At 34.0% G+C, this 17,624-nt stretch overlaps 1 protein-coding gene across 2 annotated transcripts; it reads left to right on the top strand.

Moving 5' to 3' along the window:
* Window positions 1–1,038: 1,038 nt before the first annotated feature.
* Window positions 1,039–3,494, top strand: LOC132295069 (histidine-containing phosphotransfer protein 1-like). Of its 2 annotated transcripts, XM_059793147.1 has the most exons (6): window positions 1,046–1,558; window positions 1,725–1,855; window positions 2,011–2,079; window positions 2,474–2,545; window positions 2,674–2,746; window positions 3,225–3,494. In XM_059793147.1, the coding sequence occupies exons 1-6, from the start codon at window positions 1,499–1,501 to the stop codon at window positions 3,273–3,275; spliced, it is 456 nt and encodes a 151-aa protein (XP_059649130.1). In that variant the 5' UTR covers window positions 1,046–1,498; the 3' UTR covers window positions 3,276–3,494. The 2 variants fall into 2 exon arrangements, with proteins under 2 accessions (XP_059649137.1, XP_059649130.1); XM_059793154.1 differs by lacking the exon at window positions 2,674–2,746 and having other exon boundaries at window positions 1,039–1,558.
* Window positions 3,495–17,624: the final 14,130 nt, after the last annotated feature.

Below are 17,624 nucleotides of genomic sequence, written 5' to 3'. Positions count from 1 at the left end.
ACCCCTTAAGGTGAGACCACTAACAATTTGCTATTCTCAATGATTATCGGTATTATATTGAGTGTCTTTTGCTTAATTCACATTGATGGCTTTAACTTTTTTTAACTTAATGTTTCATGAGACACTAAAATCTAAGTTGGGGTTTGATCACTTTTACATACAACCGGAGCTCCACCCAAAATGAGTGGAGCCCATTCAATTTTTTTTTTTTTCTTTTATTGTAAAAAAAATAAATATAAAAAACCTCATAAATGAGTTATAGTTACTATTCGTGAACATGTTTGATTTGTTGTTATAAATTCGCTTTAACAAAAAGAGAGAGGATAAAAAAATAGGAGGCCCTTTATGATATGATGCCTTTCAACCACAAAAGATAAGAGAATCTTGCTGCAAGCTAAGTTCTACTCTTTCTAGTTAGATAAGTTTGAAGTCAATTAAATTTCATGCTTCACCTTGAAATGGAAAAGATTATGATGAGGTAAGTTCTTAGCTCTCATCCATTGAATTGAGAAAAGTTGATGTCAATCTTTTGAACCAACAGATAATGGTTGAGCTAATGCTGAGTTGAAAGACTATAATACTTGGAAATACTTAATTCTTGAAAATCTGAGTACACTTGATGGATGATTCAACCGACTAAAAAGTTCTGAGGTAATATTATAAACTTAATCCTCATTTCAAATGCCATATATCACATGCTATACTAATTTAATATTTGAGAATCTTTGTATTTCAATGACCAATCTTTCACAATATTTTTTAGTTCAACCTTTCCATATGATAAGAATATTTATTGCATCCAACATGAGGAATGCAATCTTCCAAATCCAATTACATCACTATAATAAGGAAAGAATATTAACCTTACAACTCATTGAACACCACTCACACAGGTCAAAGAACTCAATATACATGCACACCTAAAACTATATAAATTAAAGGAGGATTATGTATAAAATAAAAATAAAAAATAAAAATAAAAATCATAATCATCTGTGAACCAATGACTTAAAGTCACCACTAAGTCCAAAAGTCCATGTGTAGCTTCTCAAACAGAACCAAATATTTTGAAAAACACAATCACCCAAAATAGAAAATAAATGAAGGAAGCTAATAATATCATTGAAGTAAAATGTTAGGTTAAGGGAAAAAAAGTTGGAGAGAGAGAGAGAGATAGCTTTTAGGTGCAGTGATTCTGTGACAAAACAGAGAGCACAAATCCAGAGAAGGAAAGTAAATAAAGGGCAGACTCCAAATTGTACTCATCAAAAGCAGGCCAAAATTTGGATCTCTCTCTCTCTCTGCACATTCTGCACATTGAATTCACCAAATCCATTTCAAGCATTTATATCCTTAGACTCCACAATTATTCCACAAGATCTGCAGTATCAACCAGCAAGCTTTCGTATTTTTATTGGTGTGACAGCTAACAGCCCTAGGTGTGTGTTTGTGTGTGTGTGTGTGAGAGAGAGAGAGAAGAAACCAAGCAAGCAAAAGCATGGATGTGGATCAGTTGCAGAGGCGGTTTGTTGAATACACAACTTCTTTGTTTCATGAGGTAATGAACACAATGTAAAAGTGTGGAAACTAACATAAATAATAATAAAAAATTAAAAAAAACAAATGTATTGTATATTTGGTATATGTATTTGTCAGTTGGGTTGTTTTTATTTTAATTTTAATTTTTTATTTCTTTGATTGGTTGGACTTTGTTGATTTTGAAGGGGTTTTTGGATGGTCAGTTTACACAGCTTCAGCAACTGCAAGATGAGAGCAACCCTGATTTTGTGGTTGAAGTGGTCTCTCTCTTCTTTGAAGATTCTGAAAGGCTTCTCAATGATCTCACTACAGCTCTGTAAGTATCCTACTGTGTGTCTGTGTGTGTATATTTTTCTGGGTAGGGTGAAGTTTAGGATGTTATGATGGTGAAGTTTAGGATGTCAAAATTTTTTCTTCTATCTTCTTTGAATTTTTTAATAATATATATATGATGTATGTATATCTGTGTAGAGATCAGCAATTTGTAGATTTCAAAAAGGTTGATGCACATGTACACCAATTCAAGGGTAGCAGCTCCAGGTACACACACAGACCCTTTCAGTATGTGCTTCATTTTCCTGCTTTGCTGTTCTGATGTGTTTAAAGACTACCATGGACTCATTTTTAGCTTCTGTAAAATTCTTTAAATTTTCCTCCAACTTGTATTTAGCCCATTAAAAAAAAAAAAGTTTTAACCAATGTTGACATCTATATATTCCGAACTCTCAAAAGTAACAGCTAATTCAGATCTGTAATTATGTCAAGGAAATACAAATTTTGAAAAAAAAGAAGGGAGTACAAATTGGTCGTTCTTTATATTAAATTTATGTTATGCTTGAATTAGATTTCTTCCAATCCAAAGCACTGATTCAGTGCTTCCAAACGCTACATTACTATTTCTGATGAAAAATATGCGGAATCTTGTGGTTAACAGCATAGGTGCACAGAGAGTTAAAAATGGTTGCATTGCCTTCCGCAACTTCTGTGAGGAACAAAACGTCGAATTGTGAGTAATTTTATTCTCTCAACCTCAAAGCTGAAGTATTTTGTATTTCTAATTTTCCAAACCAATCATATGCTAAATTAATCTGGAAATTGGAATTGAAAGGGAGAATTTGGTGTATGTATATTTAGGTGCATGAGATGCCTGCAACAAGTAAAACAAGAGTACTTGCTTGTGAAGAACAAGCTTGAAGCTTTATTCAGGGTGAGAACAATGAACTTTTGTTGTGCACAACATGCTTTGTATTTGGAGCCTTAGGGCATGTTTGGTTCAATTTTTTGAGAATAGGGTTTCGGTTTTTATGAACTGAAAATCTGAAAACTGTACAAAATTTTGCTTGAGTGATAGTTTTTTTTTATTTTAAAAAAGTTGTTTTTGGAAAACTCACTTAAGAAGATGCCGCTGAAATTTCAGAGACTGTCTTTTATAAGTCTACAAGTCCCTAAAACCAATTTTCTATTTTCCAAATCTAAAAGCCGTACAAAAATTTACTTGGCTGATGGTTTCTGAAAACCCAATTTAAGAAATGTTTGTTTTCATTTAACGGTATTTTATAATTTTCTGAAAATAATTTTCTATTTTCTAAGTTTTTGATAATAGAAAATTAAACCAAATAGGCCCTTACTCTCTTGATTAGTAGATGTAAGCATGCATAAGTCATATCTATTTTTGTTGGTTGTAGATGGAGCAACAAATTGTGGAAGCTGGTGGGTCAATTCCTATGATGGAGTGAACTTGAGAGTTCCTGTGAAGAAGCTCTTATTTAGTTTTATGAACCATTTCACCACCAAAGGTTATCTTAGCTACTGAGCTTGTGCTTGTATGAATTTAATTAAAGAGAAGGCAAACATGCCTTTTTTTTTTATTTTTTATTTTTAATCTAGTGCCACTTTCGTTGATGTTCAACTTGTAAGTTCATTGCTTTCTGATAGACTAGGGGTCCATTTGGCAATTGTCTTTGTTTCGACCCAAAGCGTAATGTTTCTGCTTTAGAATGTTCAATACTATTTTGAAACTTGTTTGGTAAAGTAAATTTGTTGCAAGATTTTTAAAAACAAAAATATGAAAACATGTTTGGTAAGAAGTTTTGCAAGTTTGAAAATTTGAATGGCTACTTAAAAATGTCATTTTAGAAAGGATATATATTTTTTTTTTTGGTTTTTTTGAACAGTGCTATGCTACAATGCGGAAGCAAACAAAAATATTATTTTTATTCTTCCGATTTTGGCCTATTTTTCGAAAGCGTTTCGGTACTATTTAAATAACAGTAAATGTTACTAAACATGTTTTGTTCTTTTATTTCGCTATAGTATACAAGCAAAAGCAAAAAATATGAAGTAAAAGCATTAGCCGTATATGCCCATTATTTTAGCTTTTCACTCCATATGATTGATAAAAAAAAAGAAAAAAGAAAAAAGAAATCAATTGTGGGATTTTCATTTGAACTTTATACATGGCAACTTCATGAAGAAATGATTATTGAACAGAGACTATGTTGTCTAGACTATTGATTACCCAAAGTTCAATCTACTAGGAAATGAATCATTCCTTAGCCACATAGGGAACAAATCATACCTTAACCAAGGCTATGATACTATGAAAGCAATACAAAACCAATGCCAAATAAGTGCAAGATAGAAAGAAGAATGAAGAATGAAGAATGAAGGCTAAAGGTAGTGTTTCATTACTCAATCTTCAATTCAGCATTAAGTTATGAACAAATTAAGTATTTATTTAATTAGTTAAGTATGATTGATAATGCAATTTGAATATCACTGAAAACCGTAACCTTTACTTAAAATGTAGTAAAATTTAAATAATAGGTACGTCCTGAACATTGAAAAGATATAAAAAAAATATTTATTTTTTAATACCACTTTAAAACTTTGGTACTTAAAATTTAACTCTTAAAATTTTTAATACTTAATTTTCAGTTTTATCAAACAATACCTAACATTTGGGGGTAAGTTCATGAGGTCTCACTTTCGAACCGCATCACTGACTTGAATGGTGTGTGTGTTGACCTCAACTAAGGTACTATATACTAGTTATACAACTTATACAACATAACCTTCAAACATTATTTTGCACAAAGTGTAAGAATGAATTCATTATTTTAAAGTCACAAAATGATTAAAATTCATTATTATTTATACATGTGAAAAGATTATTTTTCGTTTTGAATTCCTGAGTTCCAAATGACAAAAGAACAATGTTACTGTAACCTTCAAAAAAATATAAATTATTTATTGAATTAAAAATAGTAATAGTTATTGGTATAGATACACGAGTCTTGTTAGTTGTAAAGAATTCTTGTCCAACATCGAATCTGAATGGAGATCTTGGACTTATAAGAATTATATACACACACACACATACGTGGAAGGGCGAATCCAGCATTTCTGAATGGGGTGAACTACCTTTGCATTGGGTTAATTTGGGGTGGGCTACTATTAATATTTTTTTTTATTAATTTTTTTAGGATGGGCTTAAAGTAGTATGGTAAAATTGTTTTTTTTTTTTTTTTTGGGACCCCACCTTCACCCACCCCTATTAAATGAAAAACTAAAATCCAACGTACATACGTACATATCATGTATTGTGTCACATGATAAGTTATATTCTTTACCAATAAAAATAGAACATCTGTATTATATAATGTTTGTATATGTGTTTATACAAACATATTAATTTTGTAGTTGATTGTGGTGAAAAGAACAAAACAGAAAACAGCTCAACTGGCCTGAACATGTGGTTATATAGATATGAGAAAGTCTCCCAACAAACAGAATCATCCTTTGGACAAAACACTGTTTGTGTAGCATAAATTATTAAATTGACACATAATATTGATTAGTGTGTGATATGATTCCATAAGGTCAATTTAATTTGTTGGGCTGTCTCTCTGTCTGCTGCAAAAATGGTGGACAGAAAAGCAGGTATTTTAGTCTATTATTTGCATTTAACTTTAAACAGTTGGAAAAAGATATAATAGTGACAGCATAATTGGTCTTTCTTTAAAGCAATATCCCATTTTGTTGTGAAGGAAATCTACGAAAAATGATAGAACTATGTTGACAGCTAATGATAGGAGCAATATAATAATAATAATAAATAATAATAAGTCAAGGATCAAATGTAATTTAAAAAATATGGACACTCTGACACAACATGGACACTGACAAAGTGTAGTAGAAAAATAAAACACTACCAATACATGAAAAAAAAAAAGAAAAAAAATAGAGAGGATATTCTACAATTTTTTTATTGTAAAAAATGGTTAGATGAGTATTAGGATGGTAACGGGCAGGTTTGGAGTGAATTTCTTTAAATTTTGCCCCGCTCCTTTTAATTTTTGTCAAGTCCATACCCGTCCCGAGACCCGCGACGGGTTAGATTTTCATGTCCAGCCCCGCCCCATTAGAAAATACTGTGCCTTGTGCCCGCCCCGCTAACAAATTTTTTTCTCCCACTTTTTGGAACTTAAGCTCTTGCTATTTAAATGTGAAAAGTTTAGGAATGGCACAATATAAATGAAATTATGTATCCCAATAAACATAAAAAAATAACATGCACATAACATAATTCAGATAATATAATAAACAAAAATAAAAGTTTAATACAACCAAATCACAAGAAATTCTAATCCCAACTTCCACCATAACCAAAACAAAAGCAAATTTAATACCAAGTTTACATCCCAAATTAGGATGGTAAGAGATGGGTAATTGGGTAAGCCGCTAAAATAAGTTATTAATATTATATATATATATATTAAATATAGTTATATGCTTAGCGGGGCGGGGCGGGGCCCCTAGGATATGTATACTAAACCCTTACCCGCCCTGTGACCCGCGACGGGTACAAAATTTGTATCCATGCTCACCCCAACGGTATAAAAAGTGTTCCCATATCCGTTATTAACGAAGCGGGACGAGGCGGGGCCCCGACGGGGTGGTAAGAATTGATATCCCTAATGAGTACACAAGACTCCGATGTTACAAGGTTTGAGGAGGATTAAATATACGTAATTTTACTTTCATAAATAGTAAAATATGGTACGAATAAAAAAAGGATTCAGAAACAAACGACCAATTTTTTATTTTTTTAATATGTTATAAAAATTCTATAGAAAAAAGAAAAACATAAAAATTCGAATATTGATATGTACGTGTATAATACGTAGTATGAATTAAAAATTTGGGATCAAAAATTTACTGATATATACACAAATTATTTAAAATCGTTTCATTCGGGTTGGTGGTAAAATTATATTTTACCATGTCATTAAACCTGAATGACAAAAGGAAGTATTTTCCTAAAATTTGTATGTACACATATAATTTATTTATTTATATTTTTATTTATTATTATTTTTTTTTAGAGTAAGAAAGACCTCAAGGACTTACCTCTCGAATCCTTGCCGACACTGTTATATCCCTGGGAGCGTACATACACATATAATTTAATTTACTAACTAGGTTTCGCATGCAGATAGACTGTTTTGCATTTTTTATGTATGTATCTTTCATTCTTTTTCTTGCAATTGTTCATTTATATTTCATGCTAAAAAAAATAATAATAAAATTTTAGTTTTAAATTATAAATATGACCAATATATGTTGGGAAATAATGATCCTTAGGTGTAATTTTTTTTTATAAAAAATATCACATCTTTTAAGTGACATCTATGAAGGGTTAAGTGCATAAAACACCCCTGTAATATAGGTTTTGTGCACAAATAGACCATTCTTTTTGAAAATGTGCATTTTAGTCCATAAAATTCAGAAAAATGTGCAAATAAGTCCATCTGACCACTTTTTAGTCAAAATTGACATAAATAAATTTAAAAACCCTAATTTGGCCTTTTTTTTTTTTTTTTTTTTTTTTCCTACCCTTTGGTAGAAACTAGAGACCGATTTAGTAAGTTAGTCATCGGTGGAGATTCAGACATCGGTGAAACCAACTCCAGCAACATCCATAACAAACTGTCCTCTACGTTCAGACCATCCTACTCATCAGACGCGCCAACCGGTGCTTCATGATCTGCAAGCGCTACAAATGTAACCCACCTCTTTCTCTCTATGGTGGTGAAATCGCCCTCGCTGATCCTCCATCTTCCTCACCACTGTCAATCCGCTGTTAGTCCACCATCTTGTGCTCACAGTGATCCCAACAACCTTCACGTCATACATAACCATCCTCACCATCATCACTGTTGTACATCACCATCCTCACCACCATTAAGATCTCTGACTTTGGCCTTCTGCCCTCTCGGATCAGTTCAAAAATGACCTCCTTAACATTGCTTGCAGAACTTCGACGTACACCGCACCAGAGGTTTTCACCTGAAAAGGCTACAATAGCGCTAATGCCGATATCTGGTCTTGTGGGGTAATCCTATTCGTCTTCCTTACCGTATACCTCCCTTTCGATGACAGCAACACACCAGAGGATCGGTCCTCTCTCCACCATCATCTTAGCCAGTTTTTTCTCTAACAAGTCCAACGCCAACTTCTTCGCTTGTTCAATCTTTGACAACTCCAGCGTCAGATTTGGACTGTGACGGCCCAAGTTTTCAAAACTCGGTGCGTCAGCGAGGACCTGAAACTGACCCAATAACGGATCCCAAATGCGGAAGCGAATAAAAGAACAAAGTCTCCAGAGAAGTATATCATCCCTAAGACGACAAAGTGACTTCCCATGAAGTTACGAAACTCAAAAGAAAATAAAAGTGGAAAATAGGGTTTTAAAATGGACAAAATGAACCACTAGGTGAAATATGGTCATTTCACACAGAAATAGATGCTACCGTGCATACCATTGGATTGACAACGAAAAATTAATAAAGTTAGACTCAAGAATCACTTGATTCGGAATCCGGATGAAGAAGTTATGGCCGAAACAAAATCAGGTTGCAAAGCTGCCAAATTTTATCCTTAAACCTACATTGCGGACCCCAAGACCTGTGGGCGTCCTCCACCTTTGCATTATGGGGGAAGCCAAAACTTGCGGGCGAACGCCAAAATTTTGAGGTGCTGCTAAAGTGATGAAATAGGGTCTCGGGATGGTTTTTAAAATGTCTAAATTTAATTTGCAATGTCCAAATACATCCACAAGACCTCCGAAAGTCCTAGAATGGTTGGTTCGGTTTTCAAAAAAAAGTCGATAAATAGTAATCATGCCCTAAATTTCAAAAGAAGAGTTTTTGTTTCGTTTTGGAAGATGCTGGTTTTTAAGGCTAAAGATGAACTATTTTGGAAAAAGTTAGCTAAGTAACCCCCCCTCCAAAATCATGTTTTTCTGATCAACCATGGTCCAAACCGCAATTGGAAAGCAAAGCAAAATGACAAAAATTCCCCTAATTTAATACAATGTCATAAAAGCTAAAACATGTTGCAACTTGCATACATTCAAATACATTCATCAATAGGGATTGGCCCTTGGCCTCATTACATATATGTTGAAGTAAAGTCAAAATACTTTACTTAAGTTCATATTACAACACAAAAGGAAGCATGCCATGCTTCTAAATAGGTTATACTTTACAACATAGAAATTAACTAAGCATGCTAACACTTGCATGATAAATGTACACAAAAAGATATCCAATTGCTACAAAGACAACTATGGATGTTGAGCATCCAAGAACAAGGTCTCCTTTCTTGAAAAAGACCCAAACAACTAGGGTGAGTAACTTGCATTACTCAAAGGAAGAAGCATATGCGTATACCTTAAAGTTTCAACGATTCATTGCAACGTAATATAAATGGTTACATGTGGTTCATGCCACCTAACGTTTATATTCAATGGGAGAGCTAAAGGATCATCCTAAGCCATAATTGAGACAATTTAAAAACAATCCACAAAGGTATATTGTATAACATATTGGAACTTTCAATCAAAATAGCAAGCTACAACTTCAAAAGTAACGTCAACTTGTAAATGAACGCAAAATCAAACAATGTGGAAAACTTGGACACGACATCCTGTTGTGAACATCACAACGCAAGACAATTGGTTATTTTGGGCTATTAACCCTCATAGAACCACCAAAGTGCGCACTTTAATTTGGGAAGAACTCGTACCTCCCACACTAGAACCTTACCCTAGCAATTTCAATATTTTCTATGCCCCAAGTATTTCGAAAATCAATCAAGAACATTACAACTACAACATAGTCATATAATGCATGCAGTCACCTTCCACACACATCCAAAATTTGAACCTCACACAAGATATACCCTAAGTCCTCAAGCTTTGATGGCATACACAATGTCAAGTTCTCAATGAATATCATTTCAAGTTACTACAACATTATCAATATATGAAATCAATTCAAGCTAGTATGAAGTGAGTTTCAAATCCATGAATTTAACAACACATAATGTTAATTACACAATTAAATCATTGGCACTAATTAGATAAAATCTCTAAAATTACACTAACCAAATCATGTGATTTCAAATCAACACCAAATAAAACAAGATTAATACAGCACAATTACAAGGTAATCAATGTAGAGATTTTAGTCATGCTATCATGGTATTTATTAAATCCCTAACTTAACAATGACATAGTCAAATATCACAATACAAATAATGACAATAATAATCCTAGAACAACTTAGTAACAACAACAAGAAGTGCTATAATTTCATTATCTACTAAGTAAGCCCACAACAATACAAGAAAATAATCATATAATAAGCTTGTATAAAAATGACACCCTAGGTTAGATATAATCAATATTCATTTAATACAACCCTAGAACATCATATTACATGCATACAATGCATATTAACAACAAAGAAAACAAGAAACAACAAGAGGATAAACATAAGACAACCCCTACCTCACTAGAGGATTGTTCCTCTAAAATCCAAGGCAAACGAACTCAAATTGAAAAACTGTGAAAATGTATTCTAGAGAAAGAAGAGAGGAAGATTTGATCGTCAAAGTGGAAGATCAAATTCTGAAGGGAAGGAGGTCAAATTTCAAAAATGGCAACTAGGGTTTTAGGTTTTCGCAAACTGCTTCACTAGAGGATTGTCCCTCTAAAATCCAAGGCAAACAAGGACAAATGGAGAAACTGAAAAAATGTGTTCTGGATATGGAAGAGAGGAAGATTTGATTTTTAAAGTGGAAGACCAAATTCTTTAAGGAAGGGGTTCTAATTATGAAAATGGCGGCTAGGGTTTCAAGGTGCTTCAATGGTGGCTAAGTGTGGAAGACAAGTTTTATAACTTTTCCCACTAACTCTCACCCTTTTGTTGGCTAAACACATACACACACACCCCAACACCACCTCTCTCTCACACACACATCCACCCTCCATTTGTCACCCATCTAGGCCTCCTAACAAGGCTTAATCATAAGCCTACACTTGTTACCAATCCAAGCTGACAAGTGTACCAATGGTTAGTCAACATGTTGCCCAATGAATGAGTGACACTTGTCACTTTTTTTAATTTTTTTAATTTTTTAATTTTTTAATTTTTTTTCCTATTTGCAACTTAGTCCCTATTCTAAATATCTCAATAAAATAACTGCATAAAAGTCCCTAAGGCAAAATATCTCAAAAACATAATTACACAAAGTACCCCACAAAACAAAAATGTTTTCGAATAAACCATGCATCCATACCCCTAGAAAATGTAAATAAACGAACATGCATTTCTACGAAATTAAGACATACGCGGGTTGTAAAAGACAAAATAATGTAATGCACGTATTGCTGGAAATCGTTTCCAAACACCGAAGCCTACCTTGGGTGCAACAAAACCCTAAGGCAACGCGGAAAAAGAATAAATCAAATAAATAAATAAAATAAAATATAAAAATAAAAATAAAAATAAAATTAAATGACGAAAAATCAGAAAAGGAAAAAAATGACAGGGTCATTACATTAACCCTTTGTAGTGTCCCGGATTTTTCAGTATTTTATTTATTTTATTTTATTTATTTTATCGGCATTATTTTTATTTCATGTGGGGTCGGTACATTTTATTGCATTATTTTATTCAATGCATGGCATTTAGATGTTGTATATAAACATATGTGGTGTTATATATATGTGTGTGTGTGTGTGTGTATGTGTTACTAGAGGTTGGTGGAGGAGGATATTTATGGGACACATAATTGTTGTAAAGAGGGGAGGACTAGTTGGTACTTTGATTGGTCAAAGTTGTAAGACACATTGTGAGCCACACAAATGAGTGGCTAGGAGTGGCCCTTTGACTAACCACTCACCAACCTCATCACCCCACCACTTTTCATCTTTTCCTCCCTCACTTTTGCGCCATTCTCTCTCTCTTTCTTCTCCTTCATTTCTTCTTTTCTTTTTCTCCTCCTCCTCTCTAGAAAATCTTCAAGTGAGAGGGAGATTCTTGAGAGGCCATAGTTGGGAAAGTTGTAGATCTTGGCAAGAGGATCATTTTGGCACTGGTCTTGCAAGGTTTTGGGTGAATTTTGAGTTTGGCTCTTGGGCTAGGAGTCTTCATTTGAGGTAGGGAAGTCTAAGCTAAAAGGTCTTGAGTTTTTGTGAGTTTTCCTTACATGATTTTGTGAATAGCATGCTATGTAGAAAATGTGTTCTATTTACATGAGATTTGTTTTGCTTCACACAAGTTCATGCTATATGTATATGTGAAGATGTATGTGACTGTGTGGAAAAGCATGCTAATGTGATGTTAATGATATGTATATGTAATTTTCCTCAAGAAATGTTATGATATTATATGTTGAGTTTCTTGAGAATTTCAATAATGATGATGTTGATGCTTATTAAATTCTTGAGGAAATGATGATGAATGATGCATAACATGTATATCATGGCCATTGTTTGGGTTGGGTTGGAAATGATGTTTTATTGTTTCCAACGATTTCAAATGTTGATTTTGAAAATTTTAATAAAGATTTGGAAATGGTTTTGAGAAAACATATGCAATGGAATTGCCATGTGATCCGGGATTAGCCAACCTAAAAGGGGGCACGAGATGGCTTGAACGTGTATAATTGAACTACCTGAGCCCTGAATGACGCTAAGGAGATGCCCTAGGTTAGGGATAGCTAGTTAATTCCCTTCGTGATGCCTAGGAGATGCCTATGGTCGGGTTGTGTTAACATTTTTGGTGTGGGTTATGTTATGATGGAAATGGTTTTAGGGAAATGGTGAGAGTGCATTCATAGCATCCATCCCGTCATTGATAAGCATGGAATTTTAATGTTTAGGCGTGATTGTTACTTCCTCCCAAACTACATATGATCCCTTTTTTCTTGTACTATATGCTTGTGTACGATTCACGAGGCTTCAAGAGGCATATTTTAGGCTATTTCTATTGAGCCGTTGTGCTCACCCGAGATTTAATATTTTTCTGGGAATGGCAAGGACGTGATAGATGATGTGCCACCATAAGCTTAGTTCTAGCTTGATATTATCTTTTGTAATCATTATGTAAAGGCATTCTTTTGGATATTATGACATGTGAATGACCTTATTCCTTTGCCTGTTTCAAGCGAAACCGTTGTATTTGTGGTCACGAAGGGTTTGGCATGTAACCCTATTCTTTTGATTACATTTCACCATATCAAAGATGTATAAAAGTTTAAATGATGCTTCAATTATCAATGATGAATGTATGAGCTTATTTTGGTGTTTTAATGCGATGTTTTGAGGTTAATGATGTCCATGGGGCTGTATTTACATGTTTAGATGCTTTGGGGTTAAATTTGAATAGGTTTGGGAAGCAAATATTTCAACACTTTCACCCATGAGGCATCATCTAACAGGTTAGATGAATGGGTAGAATGAGGGTTTGATGGAATTCATTCATCTAAGCAGTTAGATGAATGGGACAGTTAAGGGGTTAGATGGGTTCTTCTATCTAACCGGTTGGAAAAGGACCATCTAACCGGTTAATGGGCTATCTATCCGGTTAGATGACCCTATCTACCTGATTAAAAAATCTATCCATTTTGAGACACACACTGGACTAGTTATCTAACCGGTTTGAAGAATTCATCTACTCGGTTAGATGAACTGTTAATTACTGTTTGACCCCAATTTTTTTGTATAATCACCTAACGACTTCCAGACTTCAACCAAAGCATAGAATGATCATGGAAAAGGATTATTTTACCCTTTTTGGGTTCTAACCTAATATTTGACCACGGTAAATGACTATTATTCCCCCGGGGACTATATAATTATTATAATGATGTGAAATGACTATAGTACCCTTATGTGACATCGGGTTCGGGTAAGGACTGGGGTAGCGATCAAGACCCCCGGGCTTAGGGCTTTACACCTTTCTTATCAGGATGGTTGTAGAGAAGAAGTTCACTCATGCCGAGTCTGAGTTGACTCAGCTACGGACTCACCTTACTTTCAATTTCAGCTCCGACGAATCAGTGGCCACCACCACTACAGGTCAGTTCGACGACGATAAGTTCATGATTAATGGCTCACGACGGTGATGATGATGCCGACGAGCAAGGTTGGAACATTTGTGGTTAGTTTTCTCTGGTTCGGGTTGCTAGTGGCGAAGAGATGATTGCGTCTGTTGTGGTTCTAAGTTTGTGGGTGAGTTTGGAATTTATCTAAAATGATAATTTTACACTGCTTGAATTTTTAATTATTATTTTATTTTATTGATAAGAGGGTATTAATGTATTTTTATGTGAACAGGGGGGTATTTGCACCAAATTGATAATATAGGGGGGTTTTATACTACACATGGACTTTTTTACACTACATGAATAGTAGAACGGTTTTTTTTGCACTTAATCCCATATATGTATGAATTGGAAACAATAAGCATAAGGATGATAAGGGACACCTAATTGTTTACCAACAGATACTAGTCTTTAACAGTATTCTATACCCACGAACATTTAGAAATAAAATGTCAAATATGCATCTATTTATGATATATAGCCATCTTGAAATAATTGACTGGAATAAGGATCCATTGCATGAGTAGCCTGATAGCTGGATCTGGCAGGGGATGTTTTATCATCTTCTTCTTGTTCTTCTTCGGATAAATGTTATATCTGACCAATGAGGTCAGCTGCAAGCTCCTTGAGTTCTGCTACTTTTGACTTGAAAGTTGTTTTGGTGCGAGATGTCTCTATTGAAGAAGACTTCTCTAGTTTAACTTGTTTGTGGACCTGATTTTGGACTGGGTCGACAGAAGTAGGCTGACTTAACTATTTCAGGGGCTAAGCATTAGATTGGGATTAGAGCTGTCTTGGGAATTCATCTTCTACATAACCAATGATCCTGTCAAATTTAAAAGAGTCCCACCATTTAACAAAATGGCGCCTAATGACTGTGTTACTTTGGATTTCATATTGCTATTTGAATATCCATGGCACTTTGTATTTACTAGGAAAGAGAAGTAGCGCAGGAAATTAAGAATTATGTTGGTTGACTTTATAGACTGTAAAGAAGTATTTCACTTGGTTTGCAAGGGTAGAAGGAAGAATCTCAAGGATGGATCCATATTGGGACCACCATTTCAAGAACCAGGTTGGTAACTAACTTTTGAATTTATTATCAAAATTGAGGAACCATAAATGAGAAAATGACTCATTTTGATACAAAAGGATTTTTGTCCATGACTCTATATAATCATAATAATTATATTGAATATTATATTCAGGCAAGGTTTTGAGCAGGGAGGGATGAGCACCTCATTCAGACATGGAGATGATATTTTGGATGTACAATGAATGGTAAATAACTTTGGAGGAATCATTACGGTCCATGATTGGTTTAATAATAATTGACTCAATGTGATAGAGGATGTCTCTGTAGAATGTATGGGATTTACTAGGATGGACTGGGCAGAAATTCCAATTTCTTAGAAAATAGGTGTTGATTAAAGTGATGGGGTCTTTTAAGTGACTCTGATGGGGTTCAATGTAAAATAGGTTGGAAGTAAAAGGCATCTGGACATATTCAGATAATGACTTTTTGGGTGGCAGTTGTTGGAGGTTCTTGAGGGTAGAGGAGGTGACTTGGAATGGATTTGGACGAGGTGAGACCAAGGCAGACTTGAATGTGGGAGCTGGGCAAGAGCTTGGAACTTGTTGACTACTGTAAGAGTAGGGGAAAACTGTTCTTGTTTTACTGGGAGTGAAGCTCCTGGGCATATATCAAAAGGTTGAATTTGTTGTCTCCCTTGGGGAGCCTTGTTGTTGGATTGCCTACTTACCATCAGTTTTCTGTAAGAATTCTCTGGTAAGAAAGTCTGGGATAGAATTATTACCGCCTTTGATATATCCTATATCAAAATCAAATATACTTAAAATAGCTTTCCATCTAGCAAAAATTTGTTTAGAAGCAATATTTTGAACATCTTTTTCTAAAACATATTTAGCACTTTGACAATTAACTATGACCAAAAACTTTTGATTTAAAATATCATCTTGAAATTTAGTAATACATAAAACAATAAATAGAATTTCTTTTTTAATAGTACTATAATTACTTTGCACTTTGTTTCAGACACCGAAATGGAAACGAACCAGTTGCTCAGGAGAGTTTGGGCTGACTTTTTGCTTTAAACTGCCACCATAACCAATGTCAGAGGCATCCATTTCACTGATTTTGAACGAATTGGCTGTAGGAATACCAAGGCAAGGTAAAGACTTGATATATTGTTTAATTGATTTAACAACATCCGTATGGAAAGGAGACCAAGGTGGAGGATTACTCTGAAGGCAATCAAATAAGGTTTTGCATTGTTTTCGAAGATTTTGATAAAAATCAGCAATGTAATTGAGGGATCCTATGAATCTTTGGAGTTGGGTTTTATCTAGTATTTCATCAGGAAACTTGTTTGCAAATTAGAGTGACCTATCTATTGGATGTATTTGACCTTGATAAATATAATAACTAAGAAACTGGACCTTCGTTTGGAATAACTGTATCTTGGAGGCAGATATTACAAGGCTGCTTTTTCTTATGATTGCCAGAAATGATTTTAAATGTTTCTAGTGTTCATCAATTGACTTAGAAAATATAAGTACATCGTCAATATAGGCAATTGAGAAATGACTGAAAGGATTAAAAATATCATTTATGATATTTTGAAACTTACGAGGGGCATTTTTTAGTCCAAAAGGCATGACTTTCCACTCATAATGGCCAAAGGGTGTGGTAAATGCAGTTTTATACCTGTCCTTTTTTCTAAGCTGGATTTGCCAAAATCCTGATTTCATATCAAACTTAGAGAAGACGACTGCTTGGCTTAACCTACTGATTAGGACTTTTTTTGTTAGGAATGGGATACCTAATCCATTTTAATACTTTATTTAATGGTTTATAATTGATAACTAGCCTTGGAATACCTCTTTCTATTTCAGAATTTTTTGGAATGTAAAAAGTTGGGCATGACCATGGTGGCTTGCCCTTCCAAATGATCATTTTTTTTTTTTTTGAGAAGATCAATGATCTCACTTTTACAGAATTCCATTATTTCAGGACTCATTTGGATTGGCCTTGCTTTAGTAGGGATATCTTTTTCATTAAACCCCTTGACATATGGTAATTTAACTGAATGTTTTTTTCTATGCCAAAATGCTGTAGGGACATTAGAACAAACTTTACTTTTGATTTGTTCTTCAAAATTTTTAATTTTTTTTTGGAGTACGGAATCTGCTAACTAAGTTTCTATTCTTTTAAAGTTTACTTCTTCTTTTAGAAATTGTAATTGCTCGACTTTACCATGGAGCAAATTTATGGATTTGGAGATAGAGAAATCAATGACAGATTTCAATTCTTTTCGAGAAGGTTGACTTAGAAATTTGAATTGGACTTTTTGTCCAAAGGGTCGAGGGACTAAACACTCTCTATCCGTCGTGAATGGGTATAGGAGATAGATAAATGGTACACCTAGGAAAACTTTATTAGTCACATTTTTTACTAAGACAAATGATGTTTTAAAGCACACATTATTTTGACAGATATGTGCTTTTGACAATTTGTATTTTATTTCCATTTTACTTCCATTTGCTGAATTTAATTATTCAGAAGTTTTCTTATAATATTTGGTTGGTATGAGTCCTTCTTGGAT

This window comes from Cornus florida, unplaced genomic scaffold, assembly GCF_030987335.1.
Source record: "Cornus florida cultivar Cherokee Brave unplaced genomic scaffold, ASM3098733v1 CherokeeBrave_3.0.0_Hap2_Chr01, whole genome shotgun sequence".
NCBI classification, from domain to species: domain Eukaryota; kingdom Viridiplantae; phylum Streptophyta; class Magnoliopsida; order Cornales; family Cornaceae; genus Cornus; species Cornus florida.
Note: the sequence above shows the minus strand (reverse complement) of the source record. Positions and strands in the feature narration are given on the sequence as shown.